The sequence below is a fragment of the Argentina silus genome (assembly GCF_951799395.1).
Source record: "Argentina silus genome assembly, chromosome: 12".
Lineage (NCBI taxonomy): Eukaryota > Metazoa > Chordata > Actinopteri > Argentiniformes > Argentinidae > Argentina > Argentina silus.
Genome location: NC_139666.1, coordinates 16,162,586 through 16,181,745, shown reverse-complemented (window position 1 = coordinate 16,181,745; position 19,160 = coordinate 16,162,586). Strand labels below are relative to the sequence as shown.

The 19,160-nt window shown below is 43.3% G+C and overlaps 1 protein-coding gene across 6 annotated transcripts; it reads left to right on the top strand.

Annotated features, from left to right (window-relative positions):
• Nucleotides 1-1,098: 1,098 nt before the first annotated feature.
• On the top strand, nt 1,099-18,907 carry ddx3xa (DEAD-box helicase 3 X-linked a). 6 transcript variants are annotated; one of them, XM_083681974.1, is made up of 19 exons: nt 1,099-1,395; nt 2,441-2,486; nt 2,927-2,974; nt 9,008-9,115; nt 10,072-10,198; nt 10,301-10,408; nt 10,505-10,604; nt 10,868-11,003; nt 11,129-11,223; nt 11,370-11,468; nt 11,668-11,828; nt 12,026-12,170; nt 12,268-12,412; nt 12,868-12,918; nt 14,391-14,572; nt 14,681-14,798; nt 15,015-15,168; nt 15,538-15,671; nt 15,813-18,907. In XM_083681974.1, exons 1-19 carry the CDS (start codon nt 1,351-1,353, stop codon nt 15,899-15,901), a joined length of 2,091 nt encoding a protein of 696 aa, XP_083538100.1. In that variant the 5' UTR covers nt 1,099-1,350; the 3' UTR covers nt 15,902-18,907. The 6 variants fall into 6 exon arrangements, with proteins under 6 accessions (XP_083538100.1, XP_083538098.1, XP_083538097.1 ...); XM_083681972.1 differs by having other exon boundaries at nt 9,008-9,181; nt 15,550-15,671; XM_083681971.1 differs by having other exon boundaries at nt 9,008-9,181.
• Nucleotides 18,908-19,160: the final 253 nt, after the last annotated feature.

The window sequence follows — 19,160 nt, the reverse complement described above, 5'->3', positions numbered from 1 at the left end:
TCACACACAGGTTCACATAAGAGAAAGCCCTAGTAGAGGCACAGTGCCAGCTGCCTTTGGTTTTGCCCTCATAAGGATTGGCAAGCCCATGGTTTACAAGGTAGTTAATAGATGACCAAGCTAGAAAGGACAAAATCGGAACTGTCAGAACTGTTGAGCAAATCAAATAATGCCCGTCTATTCTAGCAAGGCCAGATCGAGACCTCCAGGCTCACCCTGGGAGTAGTTCTCTCCTCCAGTCCAAGGCATGCCTACTACCTTGCAACCTTTATATGGCTTTTATCTCAATAGTATAAAAATGTCTTCCTTTCCTCAATTTCTCTCTCTTCTCTGGACTGATCTGGGGCTGTAAAAAAGCAAATGTACTTTCACTTGTCCAGTTCTTACAAGACAGAATGCTGCAGTGCAGCTGAAGGTAAAACCATGAGAGAGAGGAGATTACCAAAGACAAGTGAGATGCACAAGTGATGTAACCTATGCTGTCTCATTTATTGATTGTAAAAATAGTTGTCATTATAAGGACTTCTCATTATTATTCAACCAAGCAGTTAAAACAAATTGGCTAAATATTTATCTGCAGAAATGTCTCATCAGAAAAGCAACATTGTGATGTTCTGCCCAAAGATTATAGGTTTCGATTGTGGCGTTCGATTAGGTCTAACCGGGCATTGGCCCGTCAAGTGGCCTTGCACAAGGGCGGAGCGCACCGGGGCAAAGAGAAATCAGTAGGTCCCTGTCAAAAAAGCAACATGATCGATCGTTCAGAAACAAATAACGTCCTTATGCCCTTTTCATAACATTAATGTTCGAATTAGTTTCCCTTTAAAAGGCGTGTTAATATGTCAATGGATATGACTTCGAGCAAACACTTTATGCACTTGAAAACACTGCACCTGCTTGAGATATCAATATGGATTTTACAGATTTGCCGCCAGCTTCGACTCGAGTAAAGGAAGCAGTTGACAGGTTTCAAAATGAATGCAATCACGGTAAACCGGGAATCAAAACGAACGCCACTACTGGTCTGCCCACCAAGTTTCGAGTTCTAGTGATATCTCGCGGTACCTGGGCATTCAGCTCCAACCATTCCACCACGGACAAGCCAGCGGAAGGTGTCGGTTATAACTCAGCGGATACTTTCATTAGGATAACCACGTTAAACCACAATAAGGAACAATTATTCTTACAGTAAAGACTTTTGTTTAATTGACCAAGAGGAATTAAACGTAGCTACAGATTGCGGATTGGAATCCGGACGAATTCCGTGCTCTACATAAAACTAGCTAGCTAGCGTGCTAACAAAGAAAATCCTTTCTCTTGAGAAATAATCCTCACACTTCTCTTTTAGTTATGAGTCATGTGGTCGTCGATAATCCACACGGTCTAGATCAACAGGTAAGTGTTTGCTTCATTATATCATTTATTTTATCCAAGTGTAGGTGAACTTTGATGGAATTTGTGAACTGTAAAGATAGTCAAAGTAGCCTACTTCGCCACACATAGCCAGCCATCTGCGTGGCTGCTGGTAAAATGGTGGTTCATGTCGCCGGTGAAATTTTGATGGTGATGCTGGCGAGGCGAGGGTAGCGCATGTTAATGTTGTCCATCAACATTCAAGTTTTATAAAACTTTTCTTATCAAAATAATTATTGTTAAATACTAGCCAACTAAAGCCTACAATCGGGCCTAAAACGTCTGGATTTTATTGTTTAGTAATACACGTGACCATTCAGTATCGATTGCGGCCTGACTAATCCCTGGAACGAGATCGTCCCATGTCGTTCTTAGCGCACCTTTCCTATCGATTAAATAGTATCTCTCTTAATGTGTTGATAATCAGGATGTTCCAATAGAAAGGAAACAATGTATGAACTCGACATTTTGTTTACATTGTGTGTCAAATAGCGCTCAAATACTGGAGCGTTCCTTTCCTTTCCAGTAATTAGACCGACCCTTGATTGCGCAGTCGATGATAGTAATCTTGTAGTTAGCAAGCTAACTGGCGTTAGCTAATTCGGGCTCGCTTATAGAGCCAGTTAGCTAGCTCGTTACTAACAGGTCTGCGGTGTGCTATGTGCTAGCTTCAACCGGCCGGCGTCTGACTTAGCTAAGTAGACAGAGCCTTGAAACGTGGCGCAGGAAATACTGTAACTTGGCTAGCGACCTAACATATTTAAGTTGTGGCGACGAGTACATTGAAACTATGTTTCGGCCACATAAAATGCAAACTTTGCGAGTTAATGTTAGTCAGGCCATTTCGTTGTTTTAACTCCCTCTGAATTCAAGTTTGAGGTAGGACAGAACGAGCTAAGAAAATGTAGGACGTCCTTGAGCACTGTCCGATTTTGTTGTTTTCGTAGAAGCATGTTTCCCTGTCAAGATTAAAGGGACCTCTACCATGCAGTTAATACAGATCAATCGTTTTAAATGTGTTTTACAGCTTGCTGGCCTAGACTTGAATGACGGACAGGGTGGAGGTACTGGCAGTAAGTAAAGAAATTCAGTATTTCAAGTTTTATTCCTGTATAGATATTTTAAGCAGATTACATTGGCAATATGATCGTTTCAAATCCAAACATATGTCTAGCTACTTTACAATTAACATGATTTAGCAGACCTTTCTCCAGATAATGTTTTACCATGATTGCACATTTAAAGGGGGCTAAGGAACACCACAGGTGGCTTCAAACAACCTTACACAAACCCTGAAAGCATGTTATCACAGGTGTTTTTTACTTGTAGTGTAGGTCATTGGGATGACTTACCCAAAAAACGTTTGTATTTAACCTTTATTTATCCTGGTTAGTGTCATTGAGAGAAAATCATCATGCTGACTGCATTACTAGTGATTGACGTAATCTGCCGATGATTCATGTGTCTCATTGTGTATGCATAGCTCTTAACACACATTTTCCTATTCTCTCAGGGCGTTACATTCCACCTCACTTGAGGAACAGAGAGGTTTCCAAAAACGGTGAGTGTTTTCTCTGACACCTTGAAAAATACACACAAGACATCAGCACTGATTCACTTCAGTCCTTGGTAACATAATCTGACACTCAGTAATTATATACTGCTGCTACCCAGTCAGTTCCCAGACATGCCATGCTCTCTGTTTGACCTTTTGATGCAGTGACAAATAAACAAATGTCATTAAATGTCATTAAAACAGGTGTGCATTAGGCTTTGCTGATTGTGTTAGTTTTAAGTAAAACAGTTGACAATAACTATGCACTAATGTCAGCTATCTTAAATAAATAGGATGCTACTTTGATAACTCAAACTCTTTGTCAGTATTGATGATCCTCTCCAAGATGACTGACAGAATCCAATTTCCCCAGTATGTGGAATTTGGAAGAGAGTCTGACATGATAACTTACATTGGCAATTATAAAGTAGGGCATGCCGCCAGATATTTTACCCATGTCAGATCACAATGAACATGTACTCAGTATGTGAATCCAATTCATCAGTAGGAGCATGCTGATGGACATGGTCAACTCCCCCAACCATGGGCCGTGTCTGAATGCTCATATTGCCTACTCATTACTAAAATGATATACTGCATACAAACCATACTACATACTATTTAGGCCATATTGTTTAGTAACAATGTAGGCAGTAAGCAACACATTTCAACATACTACATCTCATTCATAATGAGAAATCATCATCTGTATCTCAACCATGTTGTTTACGGTAATTGGTTAAATGTATCCTTTATCTGCTCTATTGAATTGTGGGATTGAAATTGAAAATGACTTCCAAAATAGTGTGCAGTGAATTCATACTATATGGAAAGGCAAGTCTAGTATGACATCCTGTCATTTTCCATACTAAATTTGTCAATTAGTTCAAGCAGTTATTTTAACTCCCACAACCTCGCATTGTTGCTTTTGTGGCAAGGCACGCTTTCCTGAGTACCGGACCACGTCCTAACCTTGGCTAACCATTAAAGTTCCACATGTTTTGTCTGAGCTGGGTAAATCGGCCTTTCGTTTTTGTGCCCCGAATACCTGGAATAACCTTCAAAATGTACTCAAACTAGTTTAAAACCTTGATAAAGGATCTGTCGTCTGAGGAGTGTGCGTGTCTTGATTGATTATATTGTGTAATTGTTTGTAATTTGTATTAAATCGAAATAATTGTTTGTGAGGTAGGATAATGTAATGTATTTTAATGTAAGCATTAAGTGGGACACCCATGTATAAATGATGTTTAATATTTAAAAAAAATTCAAAACGTTCTAATCTTGCGAAGGCTACTGAAAATGCCTACTTGCAGTACAGAGCTCTACAGTGCGTGTATTTTGTTTGCATATGCGCGTAGGATTGTGAGGGTGCGAGTGAAAAAATATAATTAAGAAGCACATTTGCGAGTGCAACTTCATGCGTACAAAATAAAATAATGCATGCTTGTAGTAGGCTACTTGGTAGAGAATTGAGAGTTAAACTAAACCGTAAAACGTGTTGAAAATTAACTTTTCAGATAATAAATGGGGCTTCTCATACGTAATTCTCACTGCCAGTTCACTTCAGAGAATGTCCATGCATTATAAATGGAACTTCTGATAAGTGGTACTAGCTGCCAGTTTGCTTTTGAGAATGCATTCGCGCGTGGTGAGGCATGCAAGGAATTGTAGAGAATAGCTGCATTCTGTTGAGAAAACATGCACTTCTCACGGCCGATTCGTATTGCGATTGGCATATCATGAGTGACTTTCGATGGGATCAGTTCAGTGCAGTCATCCTACACAACGCCGCTCTGCTGTTTGTTTGAGTGACCTGGTCCTAGATGCCCATAGAAATGGAATGAATAGAGCCGACAAGATTCATTACTTAATATTTAGGCGTGTCTGTTCAACAATATATTTCTGTAGTATCTAGCTGTTCTCTTATGCAAGTTATTTGACAAATAGAAATTGTTCATCAATGGGGATAATTAGACTTTATTCATAAGAGAGGAAAATGTATGGCCATTACAGCAAAGGTCAAAGGCCTCAATGGAATAGGACAACCTGCTGTTAAATTTTTAACTAATTAAACTAGGGGTTCACCTGGTACCACCCCCCCTTTCACATCTTATGAACACCCCCCCCCCCCCCCCCCAAATAAAAAAACAAAACATGGTATTTTCTGTATTCGGTATATTCGGTGTCCTGGTATAATTTTTTTTTTTTCTGTTTTATGCTGTCATTAGCCTGTTTCTCTGTAAATAATGCACTTCTTCAATTATAAACGGGGTTATTTGTTGAATGTGTGTTTTGGCGGATTAAACAACCAGTCAGTCAATGGGCTGGAACAAATGTACGTTCCATGTATTTGTATTCTACTTTTGGACAGGGTAATGTTAGTGTATGGTTTTAACAGGTGACGAGTAGTCATGAAGCAGGGGATTGCACTAGCAATGGCCTGAATAGGGGGACAGGAGCAGTGTATTCTTAGAGGATCTAAACAGAATAACAGACAGTCATTTGGCCACTACTGAATGGAAATTGGCAGTTCTGAATTGAAAATATTTTTTTGGTATTGTGTGAATTGCTGCCAATTCACACAATAATTCATTGATGATGAATGCCTGTTCCGCCTCCTAAAGGCTGCTCTAAACTGAAGTCTAGAGGCCTGCAGGTAATTTTGCAATAAGATGTCTCTGCTCTTTGAGAGAATGTGGATAAAACCTTCAGTCAAAGCCAATGGTTCTCGATTCAACATCTCATTGAACATGGCAATGAATTTGTCTTGATGAGTTTAATTTCACATATTTGACTTACTTTTCGTTTGTTTTCTTATTCCACCGCAGGAAATGCTTATTCCTCTGGTAGACAGTGTGGTTATTCTGTGGCACCAGTAAACCTCTGTAAGTCCCTTCTGTCTGTTTTTGCTGAGGGCAACCTGCATTCCCAGATGCATGAAATAGCCATTTACACACTAGCAAAGCCAATATGAAGGGGCCCAGTTCGCAATACACTTCAACACCCACTTCTCACATGTTTGATTAATTATTCATTTGGAGTAAAGGAACAGGAGATTTGATATCACCAACAATGGGCTTTTTTTTCTCCTTTTTTTTGCTGACTTTGCAGTACATTTTAACATCTTATCAAGGCTGCTGTCTTGCATTTTTAATGATGTTTCATGTGTGTGTCTTCAGAGTATTGTGTTAAGCTCCCCTATATTTACACATATGTAATGTCCCTAAAGTTTCTCCTAAGCAGTATCCCCAAACATGGCAGCAAGAGGGCAACCAGAGCTACAGAAATAGCTATACTCCTGGATGGGATGACTGTAGGACCGGTAACTATTAGTGTCAAGTCTTATTGCACCAGCCAATTGCCATGGGAGAGTCTCTGTTTTTTTTATAGTCTACTTCCCCTGTACCTTTGCTTAGGTTACCCAAGACTGGCCTCTCAGGAGCTTGCCTTTTACCATGCCTACAGTGGGGGCTGGCCAGGCAGATGTGGTATACCTGGATGTACCTGCACGCCATGCCACCTACTCGCTGGCTGGGTTGCCGTAGTTTCACTGCTGAACACCACAGCATCTAAAGCCAGGCCTTGGTCACGGCATCAATGCTTTGTCATGGTCCCTACCTGAGAGCAATTTGAAATGTGACTAATGTGGTGTCAAAGCTTACATTGTAGTTTGCTTGCTTGTGATGCATGCTTTTTTGGTGTTGGAAGATGTTGCTCTGCATCAGTGTGGCTGTGTTTTAATAATGCCAGTGAGGCTGGATATTTTTGAAGTTTGAAAGTCGTAGCGTTTAAAATTGCCTCTGGTGCGCAGTATTCACTACCCATTGTATTCTGGTAGAATTCCTACAATGATGAGTTAAAGCAGGGAATGGAGCCTGTTAAATGAGCTCAGAAGCTCCTCATGGATTTTGCACCTGTGGCTGGCTATCTAATTTGTTGTAAAGGTAAAGATTTTCTCTAAAATGCCCCTGTCAGGCTCACTTCTGTCTGATAAGCTCTTCTCGAAGTCTAACCCTCATGACGGCACAAGACTGGGCTACATGTCATTGTCTAGTAAAATGAAATGGCTGCTACTTAACCATTTTTTTCCACGTGGTTTAGCATCTCAAAAGTGGTCTTAAGTTGCACACACCCATGAATAAGAAATATTACCTTTGAGTAGCACCTGCAGCTAGTTGACACTGATTGCGAAGTCCCATGCTGGCAAAGGACTTCAGTGGGTGGAAGGAAAACTGAGCCAAAATGGGCAGTAGACTCGCTGTGATGTAAAAACATGTCTTTGGCAGTGGGCCTTCTTGTATAGTGACACCAGACCGTGTGGTGTTGTGTAGGCCTTGAGTCATAGGAGTACTGAGAGATGTTTTCTGTATTCTTACTCCTGCATTTGGTGTGCTGTGCACTAACTCCACTGTCCAGAAATAGTCCATCTCTAAAAAAAAAAAAAAGAGAAGTAGACTGTTCGTGCTAAATTTATACCTGCTAAAATTAATTGGGCCATTAAAAGTGTAATTTCTCGTACGCTTCAGTTAAGTAATTCTCATTATTACTTTCCGATATGAACTATGCAAGCCTCTATGCTTTGTTCACAAGATTATCAATATGAGGAGCTGACTACACTTGTTTTTTATGTTTGGTAGTTTGTATGGTTGAATAGGGCTCCACCTTAGATGGATCATATGACCCAGGCTATGCTAATCTGCTTCCATGTGAGTCACAAGCATCTTTATCTTAGGCCTAATGCCCAGTTTGCACTCCTGGATGGCTAAATGAGCCAAGTATTTCTGGACTTCTTGCCTATAGTCTTAAGATTAAACAGTTTTTTTTTATTCAGTCATTATAGGCAAGTTCCTTAGTGTTGCCTACCTGAATAGTAGTCTTTGATACTGCATGATGTGGCTAGCTCTGTTCTGCATAGTGACCGGGGTATGAGCCGTTTGACCCGGTCTATGGCTGTTAGCTGGTGGTGTTTGTGTGAATGTATACACAGCTGTGTGTGTCGGGGGGGGGGGGGGGGGGGGGGTCGGCACTGAAGGAGCTCTGCCCACCGGTTTAGGTTAGAGATCTCTTTACCACAGATCAAGGATCAACCCTCCCTACCTAAACCTCTATCAGAAAGTTAAAAGATCAAATCTGACCCTAGATTGGTGTGTTGGGGCCATGTGTCACCTCTGACTCGGGCCTAGGTAGGCCTAGCCTCAATTTGGTGACACTAACTGTACACTGTCCCTCCTAGCCTCCTCCCCCACCTGCACTGATAGCAGTGTCGCCACCGATGGGAACGATGACACAGCCACTGTGCTGAGCTCGGCAGATCGTTGTGGTAAATGTCCTTCAGAGGCTGGGGAATGGCATGTGTGGTATTGGAAAGAGAAGCCCTCATTACATTAGCTAAATAAAGTTCTTAGCTCTTGAGGTTGGGATGGTTGGCAAGAGTTTCCACATCGGTGTCCCCCTCAATCTAGCTGTCCCCCTCAATCTTCTTGTCCGTAAGATTTTGGAATGAACATGTCCAGTTGTGTAGGAGTTTATTTAGGATTCCTTTGACAATGCGATTATTGAGTCTTGTTTATTTTCTCATCAATCGTCAATTTGAGGCCTGTATAAGCTTTATAATTGCTTGTATGGTAGCAAAGGATTGATTGACAGCGGGCTGTGTAGGCCCGGTGTAAACATGCCAGGGTGAGCAAAATGACTGAACTGTGATGCATAGTGTATGGCTGGTGTTGAGAATAGTCTCCTGAAACAGAAACATGTTTTCACCATTAGATGCAAAAAGTGGGAAACTGCACTGCTAGTTATCTCCATATCTGGAGTTTTAAGCACACTTGCATAGTACTTTCTGTAAGAGAACAATATCACGGTATGCTGTGAATATCACAATTTGCTCCAAATATCACTATTTGATATCTAATATCAACCCCAACCCTACTATCCACCCTCATATTCACTGACCAAGACAACCCCATAGTATCCAATCTCTACACCCCTTTTCTCATACTCCTCTCCTCTTTTCATGCCCTTCTTCTCACCACGAAGACTCTCCTGGATGGGATGGCGGACGTGGCAACGGATTCGTGAATGGTTACAATGACAACCGCATGAATGGGGGCTTCGGTGGGCGAGGACCCCCTCGCAATGATAGAGGTGGGGGCGGCGTCTACCGTGGTAACAGGGGCGGAGGCTCGTTTAATCAGCCAATGCATAATGCAGGTGGGGAAACCTACTGTGCCATAGCCTGATTGATTGATTATTTTTTAATCAGTATACTAGTAGCCTAGTTACTAGGAGTGTGCCGATTACTCGGACGAAACAAGTAGTCTTTGAGGATTTTGGGCATTTTACAGATACGATCATCACTCGGATCATTTTGAGATGTTATTCGGTATGAGAGGGGATTCCTTTCCATCAATCTCTCAAAATGATTACTCCAGTTTTGCGATCTGTGAACAAATGGGAGATGTGTGCAATGAATACTGCTATGATTGTATCCTACCCGCATGACCCATGCATGAAATGGCTGGAAGGAACAATTTGTGAGGAGGGATGGTGACAGGGCGCTCGCTAAATATGTAAGCACCTGGCCGACTTGCGCAGCTCAATGACATTCTAAACCACCTGCTCCATCATTTTAGGCATTAAAATCACACTCCCGGTTGTCCGAGTATCGAGTCCTAATTAAGAGATATCGGCACACCCCTAGTAGTGACTACAATAAAAGATAGTGCCATAGTATTAGAATTTCAAAATTTAACTTCCAATTCCTACTTTGTTTAAGATTGTTTTTAAATGACTACTAATACTACAAGATGGATATTATACTAACAGACGGAATCTGCAGAGGCAGTACTTCCTTAACCACACAGATGATGGATATTAAAAATAATTGGATGGTTGGATTAAATTGTATAATTAACAACAATCAATCTGCATTGTGCTACAAAATATGAAGAAACTTAAATTGTAAATAAATACCCATAAAATCAGTTTATTGGTAAGAACATCACAGCTAAAAAAATGTTTACTTGACACTGTTGATGTGAGGGGAAACAAGGCATTCTGCCGTTCTACCATTCTCCAACCTCCCCTCTGTTACTCCCCAGGGTTTGGAGGTGAAGGCGGCGGCAGCGGCTGGGGCGGTGCTCCCAAGGACGCAGCCTACAACAGCTTTGGTGGGCGGGGCAAGTCTGCCTTCTTCAATGACCGCGGTGGATCAGGCACCAGAGGAAGGTGAGTGACGTCTGTTGATGTGTTATTTGTATGTTAAACCACATTTTGTGAAGCTGTGTGTTGACTAATAGCTGTGTTAAACTGTGTGTGTGTGTGTGGTAGATATGAGCGTGGCGGTTTTGGGGGTGGAGGAAACAGCCGTTGGTCAGAAGACTCCAGAGATGAAGAGGACTGGTCCAAACCCACAGCCTCTAACGAGCGTCTGGAGAAGTGAGTCTCCCTCTGAACACTTTGTCCAGCATCTCCTCACAAATCTACTATGTGTCTTATCTCCACTAACCCAAACCCCTCTTCTCTCTTCTCTAGTGAGCTGTTCTCTAGCAGCAACACAGGGATTAACTTTGATAATTATGACGACATTCCTGTGGAGGCCACTGGAGCCAACTGCCCTCCCCACATCGAGAGTGTAAGGCAGTCTACTGTTGTGTCCAGTAGGAAATTAAACCCCTATCCCTTGGCATTTACTGAAGGTCTAAATGGAATTGGATGGCAAGCAATATGGAAAGGCTTGGTGGAGTTTTTATCATATCGATTACACCCATCACATGCCTTCAGATAAACAGCTTTGGGGTTTATAAAGGCATAACTTGGGATTATTGATGCTTTATACAGGACTGAAACGTTTTTAATAAAAACGTCACATTTATAATGGCTTTGTTTGTGTTTCAGTTCCATGACGTGGACATGGGGGAGATCATTATGGGAAACATTGCTCTGACTCGCTACACACGGCCCACCCCGGTCCAGAAATACGCAATCCCCATCATCAAGTCTAAGAGAGACCTCATGGCTTGCGCACAGACTGGTAAGGTCTTAAACATGATGTACTGAATAATATTGGGTGCATCAGAATGATCTAACGTGGCATACTCTGCTTGGGGGTCACCTCTTTATATGACTTACAACGTGTGTATTTGTTTTCCCTCTTAGGCTCTGGCAAGACTGCAGCCTTCCTTCTGCCAGTGCTGAGTCAGATCTACACAATGGGGCCTGGAGATGCCAGTTCAGGCAAGAATGGCGGACAGGTACTGAACAAACACACAACCAATGCCCTATCCTGACCAGGAGTGGATGTCCTCTCAACCCATCTCTGAACCCACATACATACACCATACACACCTCCACGCGACTTCATCTTGACAAGTTGTAAAATGTTTCATTCCTCCCTCAGGACAATGGTAAATATGGCCGTCGTAAGCAGTACCCCCTCTCTCTGGTCCTGGCTCCCACCAGAGAACTGGCCCTGCAGATCTACGAAGAGGCCAGAAAGGTAGAGACAAACCCATACAGGCTGGCCTCATGTGTTTTCTAATACTTGCAGCTGTATCTCCTCATAGCTAAGGACATGATTAAGAGGTTGACTAGCTTGCTTCAAGTTCTTGCTAGCTAATGCTGCTATGCTTTGTCCCCATCACACAAAGAGTAAGAATCTCAACCTTAGATCTCTCTCTATTTGCCCCCCACTGTAGTTTGCGTACCGCTCTCGTGTGCGTCCCTGTGTGGTGTACGGAGGGGCAGACATCGGGCAGCAGATCAGAGACCTGGAGCGAGGCTGCCATCTGCTGGTGGCCACGCCCGGACGCCTAGTGGACATGATGGAGAGGGGCAAGATCGGCCTGGACTGCTGCAAGTGAGTGGAGAGGCGCTGATGAGTTGGCTCATGCTAATGTTTCTGCAGACGAGTAATGCTGCATCCATTTCTTGAAACTTGGAGTATTTATAATTTTTGCATGATTTTCCTGCTTATATATATATATTTTTTTTAGTACTGAGCGATTTAGTACTGTAATTGATTGCTAAGTGAGGTGTATGTCTTGTGTCATGTAGCTACCTGGTGCTGGATGAGGCTGACCGTATGTTGGACATGGGCTTCGAGCCCCAGATCAGACGCATCGTGGAGCAGGACACCATGCCCCCCAAAGGCGTCCGCCAGACTATGATGTTCAGCGCTACCTTCCCCAAGGAGATCCAGGTACCCAAACTCTCACACTCGCGTGTGCCCACACTCACTTTACATTGATTGATTGTGGAAAAAACTGGAGTAAAAAATGTGACCTGTGTTTTTGTAGATCCTGGCTCGTGATTTCCTGGAAGACTATATTTTCCTAGCGGTAGGTCGTGTTGGCTCCACCTCTGAAAATATCACCCAGAAGGTGGTGTGGGTTGAGGACGGAGACAAGAGGTCCTTCCTCCTGGATCTGCTCAATGCTACAGGTAAGGAACACGCACACACATTCAGTAACACATTACTCTAACTGTAATTAAACCAATGATAAACTATTTTGGATCTTCTCATTGAGGATAGTGAGTGTTTGTTAGAGGTAGCAACTCCCCCCCCCAACCACCCCACCCAATCCTCCTGTGATAGTTAGTCAGCCTCATGCCCAGTCAGTGTAGAAGGAGAGAGAAGGCATCGTAAGACCCAGGTGTATCCTCTGGAGCTGGCTAGTTACCATGAACCCTCACCCTTATTACAGACATTGGACCATTGGTAAACCAATAATAAATAATTTACGTTACGTTTTATTTAGTTTAGTCCCATGTCCTCAAAGCGTTTGACTTTATGGGGACTCTCCTCATCCACTACTAATGTTATACTAGCACCCACATCTTCTAACTGTTGTGTACCGAACGGCCTTGCGTTTACTGGGCGGTCTGTATTTATCTAGTCATTCCGAATGAGGTTCAGGAAATTGTGGCAGAGACACCAGAGAAACCCGGTGAGTATGAAATAATACCTGTCTGACCCACCAGCTGGAAACATCACATCCCACTCCTCATCCCCCTCTCTTCCTTCTTCCCTGGCCGACCTTCCCCTCTCTCATTTCTGATAGGAGCTTAGGAGCAGCAACAGTCCTTGCTGTCTTCTACCAAGGTTTTCCTAAATGGAACAAAGCTCGTCTTGCATTTAAAGTATTTCCCCTTCTGGTGAAAATAGACGTTTTGGCTTAGAGTTACTGTCTGGGACGATGTTCAACAGCAACACACAGACACACCAGCTGCCTGTGTAGTGAGTCAATGTGGACAAATTTGTGTTGTTGCCTTTGGAAACTGAGCTCCAGTTTCCTTTGGTCAACTGTCAGGAGGACTTAAATCAGAGAGGTATGGGTCTTATCCATGGTAAACAGAATACAAGCCCTGTGTATTCACTTGCTCTCCTTTAGAATTGAGTGCGTCACCGAACAATCCACTCCTTCCCAACCAATTGTATTGGCCATTTCTAACCAGAAATTAAACGTTGACATGCTGCCCTGATATGCTGTTTCCCTGGCTACTAGTCACCGTTTTAAAGTAAACAAATAGATGTCGCAGGCAGCTTGGCCAAAGCAAGCACTCGTCTCCATCACCATGATAACCAGGCCTGGAGAGGGGAAAGCATGTAGATGTGTATCCTCCTCACTGCTTAATGTTGCCATGGCAACGTTACCCAAACCCTCACATGGCCAACCTGCCACTTACTCAATCTCAGCCCTTAGCCCTGACCCCCTAGGCTTTTGGAGATCTAAAAGAATCGGATGGATACAAGCCTCGATTGTGAAAAGGCTTCCCCCCTTGCCAATCAGATGGCAAGGTGGAGCTGTTGCTTATACCTGTCCAATCCTTCCAGAAGGAGACCAAATGCCCAGGGTTAGGTCTACAGGTCCTTATGGGATTGTGTGTGAGAATGGTGTCGCCGAGAAGATGCAGGGTTGTAGGGTAATGATGGCACTGACCAAAGACCTCATGGCCCTGTCTGCCCCTCCCACCCACCTCCCCCACCCACCTCTCCATCCAGTTTAATTTGCTCTGATAGCCATTAATGCAAAGTGTTTGTGCCAAATGACCAAATATTGGGCCGATTGAGTAATTCTAAACTTAAAGAACAGATATGTTATGGGAAGGACAGAAAATTATGATAAGTGTTTGCCATTTAGGCAAACACAATGCTGTAAACACAAAACTAAATAAAACAGATTTTACTTAATGGTTGTCAGCTGCTTATGCACCTCTGGTCTCCATTTTCAGTTGCCATTTTGTTTATTTTCTCATGGTTAATGAGGTCGCACAGCACGTTGCCTTAAAGTGCCGTGCCATTTAAGTTCCTGCTCCCATGGCTCCCTCATTTGTTTGTCCACCTCTTCACTGTGTGCTTGGGTCTCAATGTCTGTCTGTGTCTCTCTCCCTCCCTCTCCCTCTCCCCCTCTCTCTGTAGGTAAGGACTCTCTGACACTGGTCTTTGTTGAGACAAAGAAGGGAGCCGACTCTCTGGAGGACTTCCTGTACCGTGAGGGCTACGCCTGCACCAGTATCCATGGAGACCGTTCCCAGAGAGACCGAGAGGAGGCGCTGCACCAGTTCCGGTCTGGACGCTGCCCCATCCTGGTGGCCACAGCGGTGCGTTAACACACACACACACACACACACTCTGCAGTAATGATGTCATTAGTCTCACCTCGTCTGGCCTTGAAATTCATTGAGCGTGGCGTCTCTCTGCTGCTGCAGGTGGCAGCCCGAGGTCTGGACATCTCCAACGTGAAACACGTCATCAACTTTGACCTGCCCAGTGACATAGAAGAGTATGTCCACCGTATCGGCCGTACGGGACGTGTGGGAAACCTGGGTACGTGTGGGAGCTTTTTTTAAATTGAATGAAAACAAGCCAGTGTTTTTCACCAAAGTCTTTACAGCAGGGGTCATCAACACTAGTACAGGTTTCAATCCAGTTTGAACAAAAGCCTGCTCACCACTTAGACCAGGGTTAGTTGAACTTGGTGTTGTTGAACTTGAACAGGGACATTGCAACATAGCTAAAGCCTGTATATATGCTTGCGTGTAGGCCTGGCCACGTCGTTCTTTAACGACAAGAACAGCAACATTACCAAAGATCTTCTGGATATCCTGGTGGAAGCCAAACAGGAGGTGCCCTCCTGGCTGGAGAGTCTGGCCTACGAACACCAGCACAAGAGCACCACCCGTGGACGCTCTAAGAGGTATATACACACACACACACACACACACACACACACCAGCACAAGAGCACCACCCGTGGACGCTCTAAGAGGTATACACACACACACACACACACACCAGCACAAGAGCACCACCCGTGGACGCTCTAAGAGGTATACACACACACACACACACACACACACACACCAGCACAAGAGCACCACCCGTGGACGCTCTAAGAGGTATATACACACACACACACACACACACACACCAGCAACCAAGAGCTACACACATACTTAACTAAAATGGTACAGACATGTAATTGTGCACAGACACTCCACATACACCCAAATAGTTATGGGTACACAATCACAAGTGAATGATGTAGAACACTGTCAATTTTATAGGTTCTCTTCTAGTGGATTCGGGGCAAGGGACTACCGTCAGCAGCCCGGCGGGGCCAGCAGCTTCGGCGGGGGCGGTGGACGTGGCGGCGGACGCGGCACTTCGGGCCATGGAGGAAACCGTGGCTTCGGTGGAGGTAAAACTGGAATCTGTCAGATCTGTTATCTACATAACTGATTTGGAGTGATGTATATAGCATTGGGTAAGGGTTTCTGACTCTTTCCTTTTTTACTCGAGCTACTATTTGAACTCTGACCCATGACCCTGTCCTTCCCAGGTGGCTTCGGTGGCAACTTCTACAGCAACGATGGCTATGGAGGAAACTACAGCCACTCCGGCAGCGGTACCGACTGGTGGGGCAACTAGTTACGATATCAATGGTTGCCATGCCAACCCATTCCCACGGAAACCACATGTGAACTTTAGCCAGACCATAATACCCCCCCTGTGTAGCTTCACTGACACACAGTACATTACCAACTCTGATTCTCTGCCCTTCGCCTCTCTCAAACGGAGCGCAGCGCGCCACGCCGCGAAGGAAGAAACCAGCAAGCGCGATCCACTGGAGAAAGCAGAGATTCGCTCACCTTTTAGATAGTGTGGGCATGGATGCTGGCATGTATTGTCTGATAGCAACTTGGACTTTCGTTGTTCAAAACAGCAAATCATTTTCTTTATTTGTAAAACAAAAAAAAGCAAAAAAAAAAAAACGAAGTTAAACTAACTAAATGAATAACCTGAGGATCATTTGTATGTTAATGTACTGTGCCTTTTGAATTTAGGCAGGAAATCTGTGTTGTCATTTCACCAAATGAACTTGGCCAAGAGCTCGAAATTGTTATTGTTATTTTTTTATTTGGTGAAAAGCATAGAAAAATAAGCTTGTACTTAATCAAACCTTGGCAAAACCTTGGTGTTGTGGCTCCCTCGAGTCATGATTCCATTTGAACTTCAAATTTGTTGCAGGGACATCATGAAGCCTTTTCTACAGGCCCGAGTCAAACAGCTAATGGAGCCATCACTATAGCGTCCTATTCCACTGGGTCTACTCCTAGTGTGGCAACTGTATTCTAATCTTAAGGGACGAAGAGTTCGATTACTTTTTTCTTTTTTCGCTCACTCTATCCTGGATAGGCTCCGCTATTATGGATATGGTAGTGTTCAAAAAGCCATTCCAGTTGTGATCTTAATTAACACTGAGAGTCGTTTATCTCAGTGCTAACACACACTGGGGTATAAACAGCAAAACACTCAATGCTGGAACTTGTTACTCCACATCTTTGAATTGACTTGACAGTGTTACGGCAGCTAGTAAGTTACCACGTGCTAGCTACATAAGTGGGCGGTGTTTTTTGTTGGTTTATTTTTACTTGAAACATTTTAGAGTGGGCGCGCGCATGGTTGATGAACTGACTCAGTTTTTTGATTTGAGTGAAATGTTTCTTTACAAATATGTATCAAAACAAAAAATGCCCGCCATCTTGAAAGTGAAGTTCAAAATGGCTGCATAAGAACCACAGCATCGGGGGGGGGAGGGGCAAAGCGTGGCGTGGCGTTAACGTTTACCGTAGTACCGTTAACTGCGAGGTCCAGCCGTTATTCTACGCATGCTAGTGTTTTGTTTTTTGGTCAAGGAGATATAAGACAAATGAACTGAGTCGCAGGCTTAACTTACTTACAAACGTTTTCTCTTTTCAAGCTGCGTTGGAGGCATGGCTCATCTTTCAGAGACAGAGGCATTAGAACGATCACTGAGGTTTACCAGTCTAAGCAAGGGCAGAGCAGGGCAGAGCAGCACTCTGGCCGCTGGGGTTAGGGGTCAGGTCTGGGGCGCAGTTTTCAGTGCACCACCATTGTAGTCCGTGGCTTTGGTTTCCATTGCTCTGTACTGTAGCTGTGGAGGTGGCCAAAGACAGGGGAGTTTACCCTTCCTTGTGGTACATAAGTACTGTCAACTCCTCTGGGAGTTCATCTGCATAAATGTGTATAATAGCTGTGGCTTATCAAAGAGGACCAGCCAACGAGAGGAGGAGGGATAGGGCATTTAACCTCATAAGTGCTCTTTTTTCTTCTCATGCGTGTTGTGCCTTGAAAACTTTTTAAAAAATTGATGAACTTAAAGCGGATGCACTGACAGTGTTGTGAACTTAAGATTGAATGGTGCTACTTGAGTTAGGTGTGTAGGCCCTTGTATGTCGTGCCCATCGAGTTTTACAAAAGTTATTTTATTGCACATCTAGAGTTTTATATAAATGTCTTGAATACGTGTCCTTAAGCTTCCAAATATTGTGTGTGAGGAGATTGTGAAAAAACGCAGCTTGTTTACAAAGGGGAAGGGTTCTCAACGTTCAACCAGGATTTATTTGGGACCAGGGGATTTAGCAGTTGGGGAATTTAGCCATTTGCACACAGATTTCTAGATTCTACTTTTGCTGCTAGTTTTGTGTAATTTATTAAGCATTTTTGAGAAATATTTATTTTTGTAAGCCTCAAAGTGATTCTTTGAAAGTTTCAAGAAACTTGACCAAAAGACAGTACAAAAACACGGGCACTTGAATGTTGAATGTCACCTGTATGCGTGAAATTTATATATTTCGGGGTAGTGTGAGCTTTTTAATGTTTAAGACATATTGGACTCGGTCAATAATATCCGCAGCTGTTTCGAGGCCAAAGGGCCAATGAAAACTATTAGAAACCCAATTGGCCATCAAAAATTCGAAATGGAATTAAACAAACATGCCAAGGTTTGGAAAAAAAGTTGTCAAAAAAGCAAACAATTTCTTAAACGTATCAGTGCAGAAGTGTTCGGATTCTCCAATTGTGTGCATTGTTTATGATTCTTTACTCTAATTTGACCTGATTTATTTTTTTCCAGTGAATGTCTGGCACATGGCAATCTTAAAAAAACAAACATGTGGTTTATTCTCTATTGTTGCATTTGCATATATGGAACCTTGGGCAATTTCTTTCGGAGGTATAGAGCATGTCTTGGCTGCAACGTGATTCCCACAGCAGCCGCACAGTGCAGACTGGGATGAACTAGGCCCCAGACTTGCTCTATGCCTCTAGGAGAAGCCCAGAACTCGTTAGATGTAGACTTTGCTTTCTGTACTAGCTTATAGGCTAATGCACTGCATGGGAAAGACTCAGCTGTGCGATTATTGTATGATTTTACCAAAATAAAAGTTTGAATGCAAAAGTACCTTAAAAATCAAGCATGTTTTCTAAGACTTGTGTTAACTGTAGCTCTGCAGAGGAAACTGCTGTAGCAGGCTGGCTGTGTGACTGTGAAGAGGAAAATTGGCAAAATTGAAGTTGGTTGCGATCTGATGGGCTTCAGTTCTTTTGAAAGAAATTTAATTTTTAAATCAAGCGTTGTCACTTGTCTTATTTGAACATGTCCTTTACATATTTGTCAAAGCTGCTGTTTGAGGTTCAGGTCACTGTTCTTGCTTTTGACAAAAGGCTCAATGCCTTTTCACATGCTAGTGCACAAATGAGCAACTACTGTCCTGCAGAGTGCACAGGCTTTTGTTCCAGCTCTTAACACATGATTTAACTGGTAATCATCCACATTGAAGATCATGATCAGTTGAGTTTGTGTGATGCAACTGGTCTGGAACAA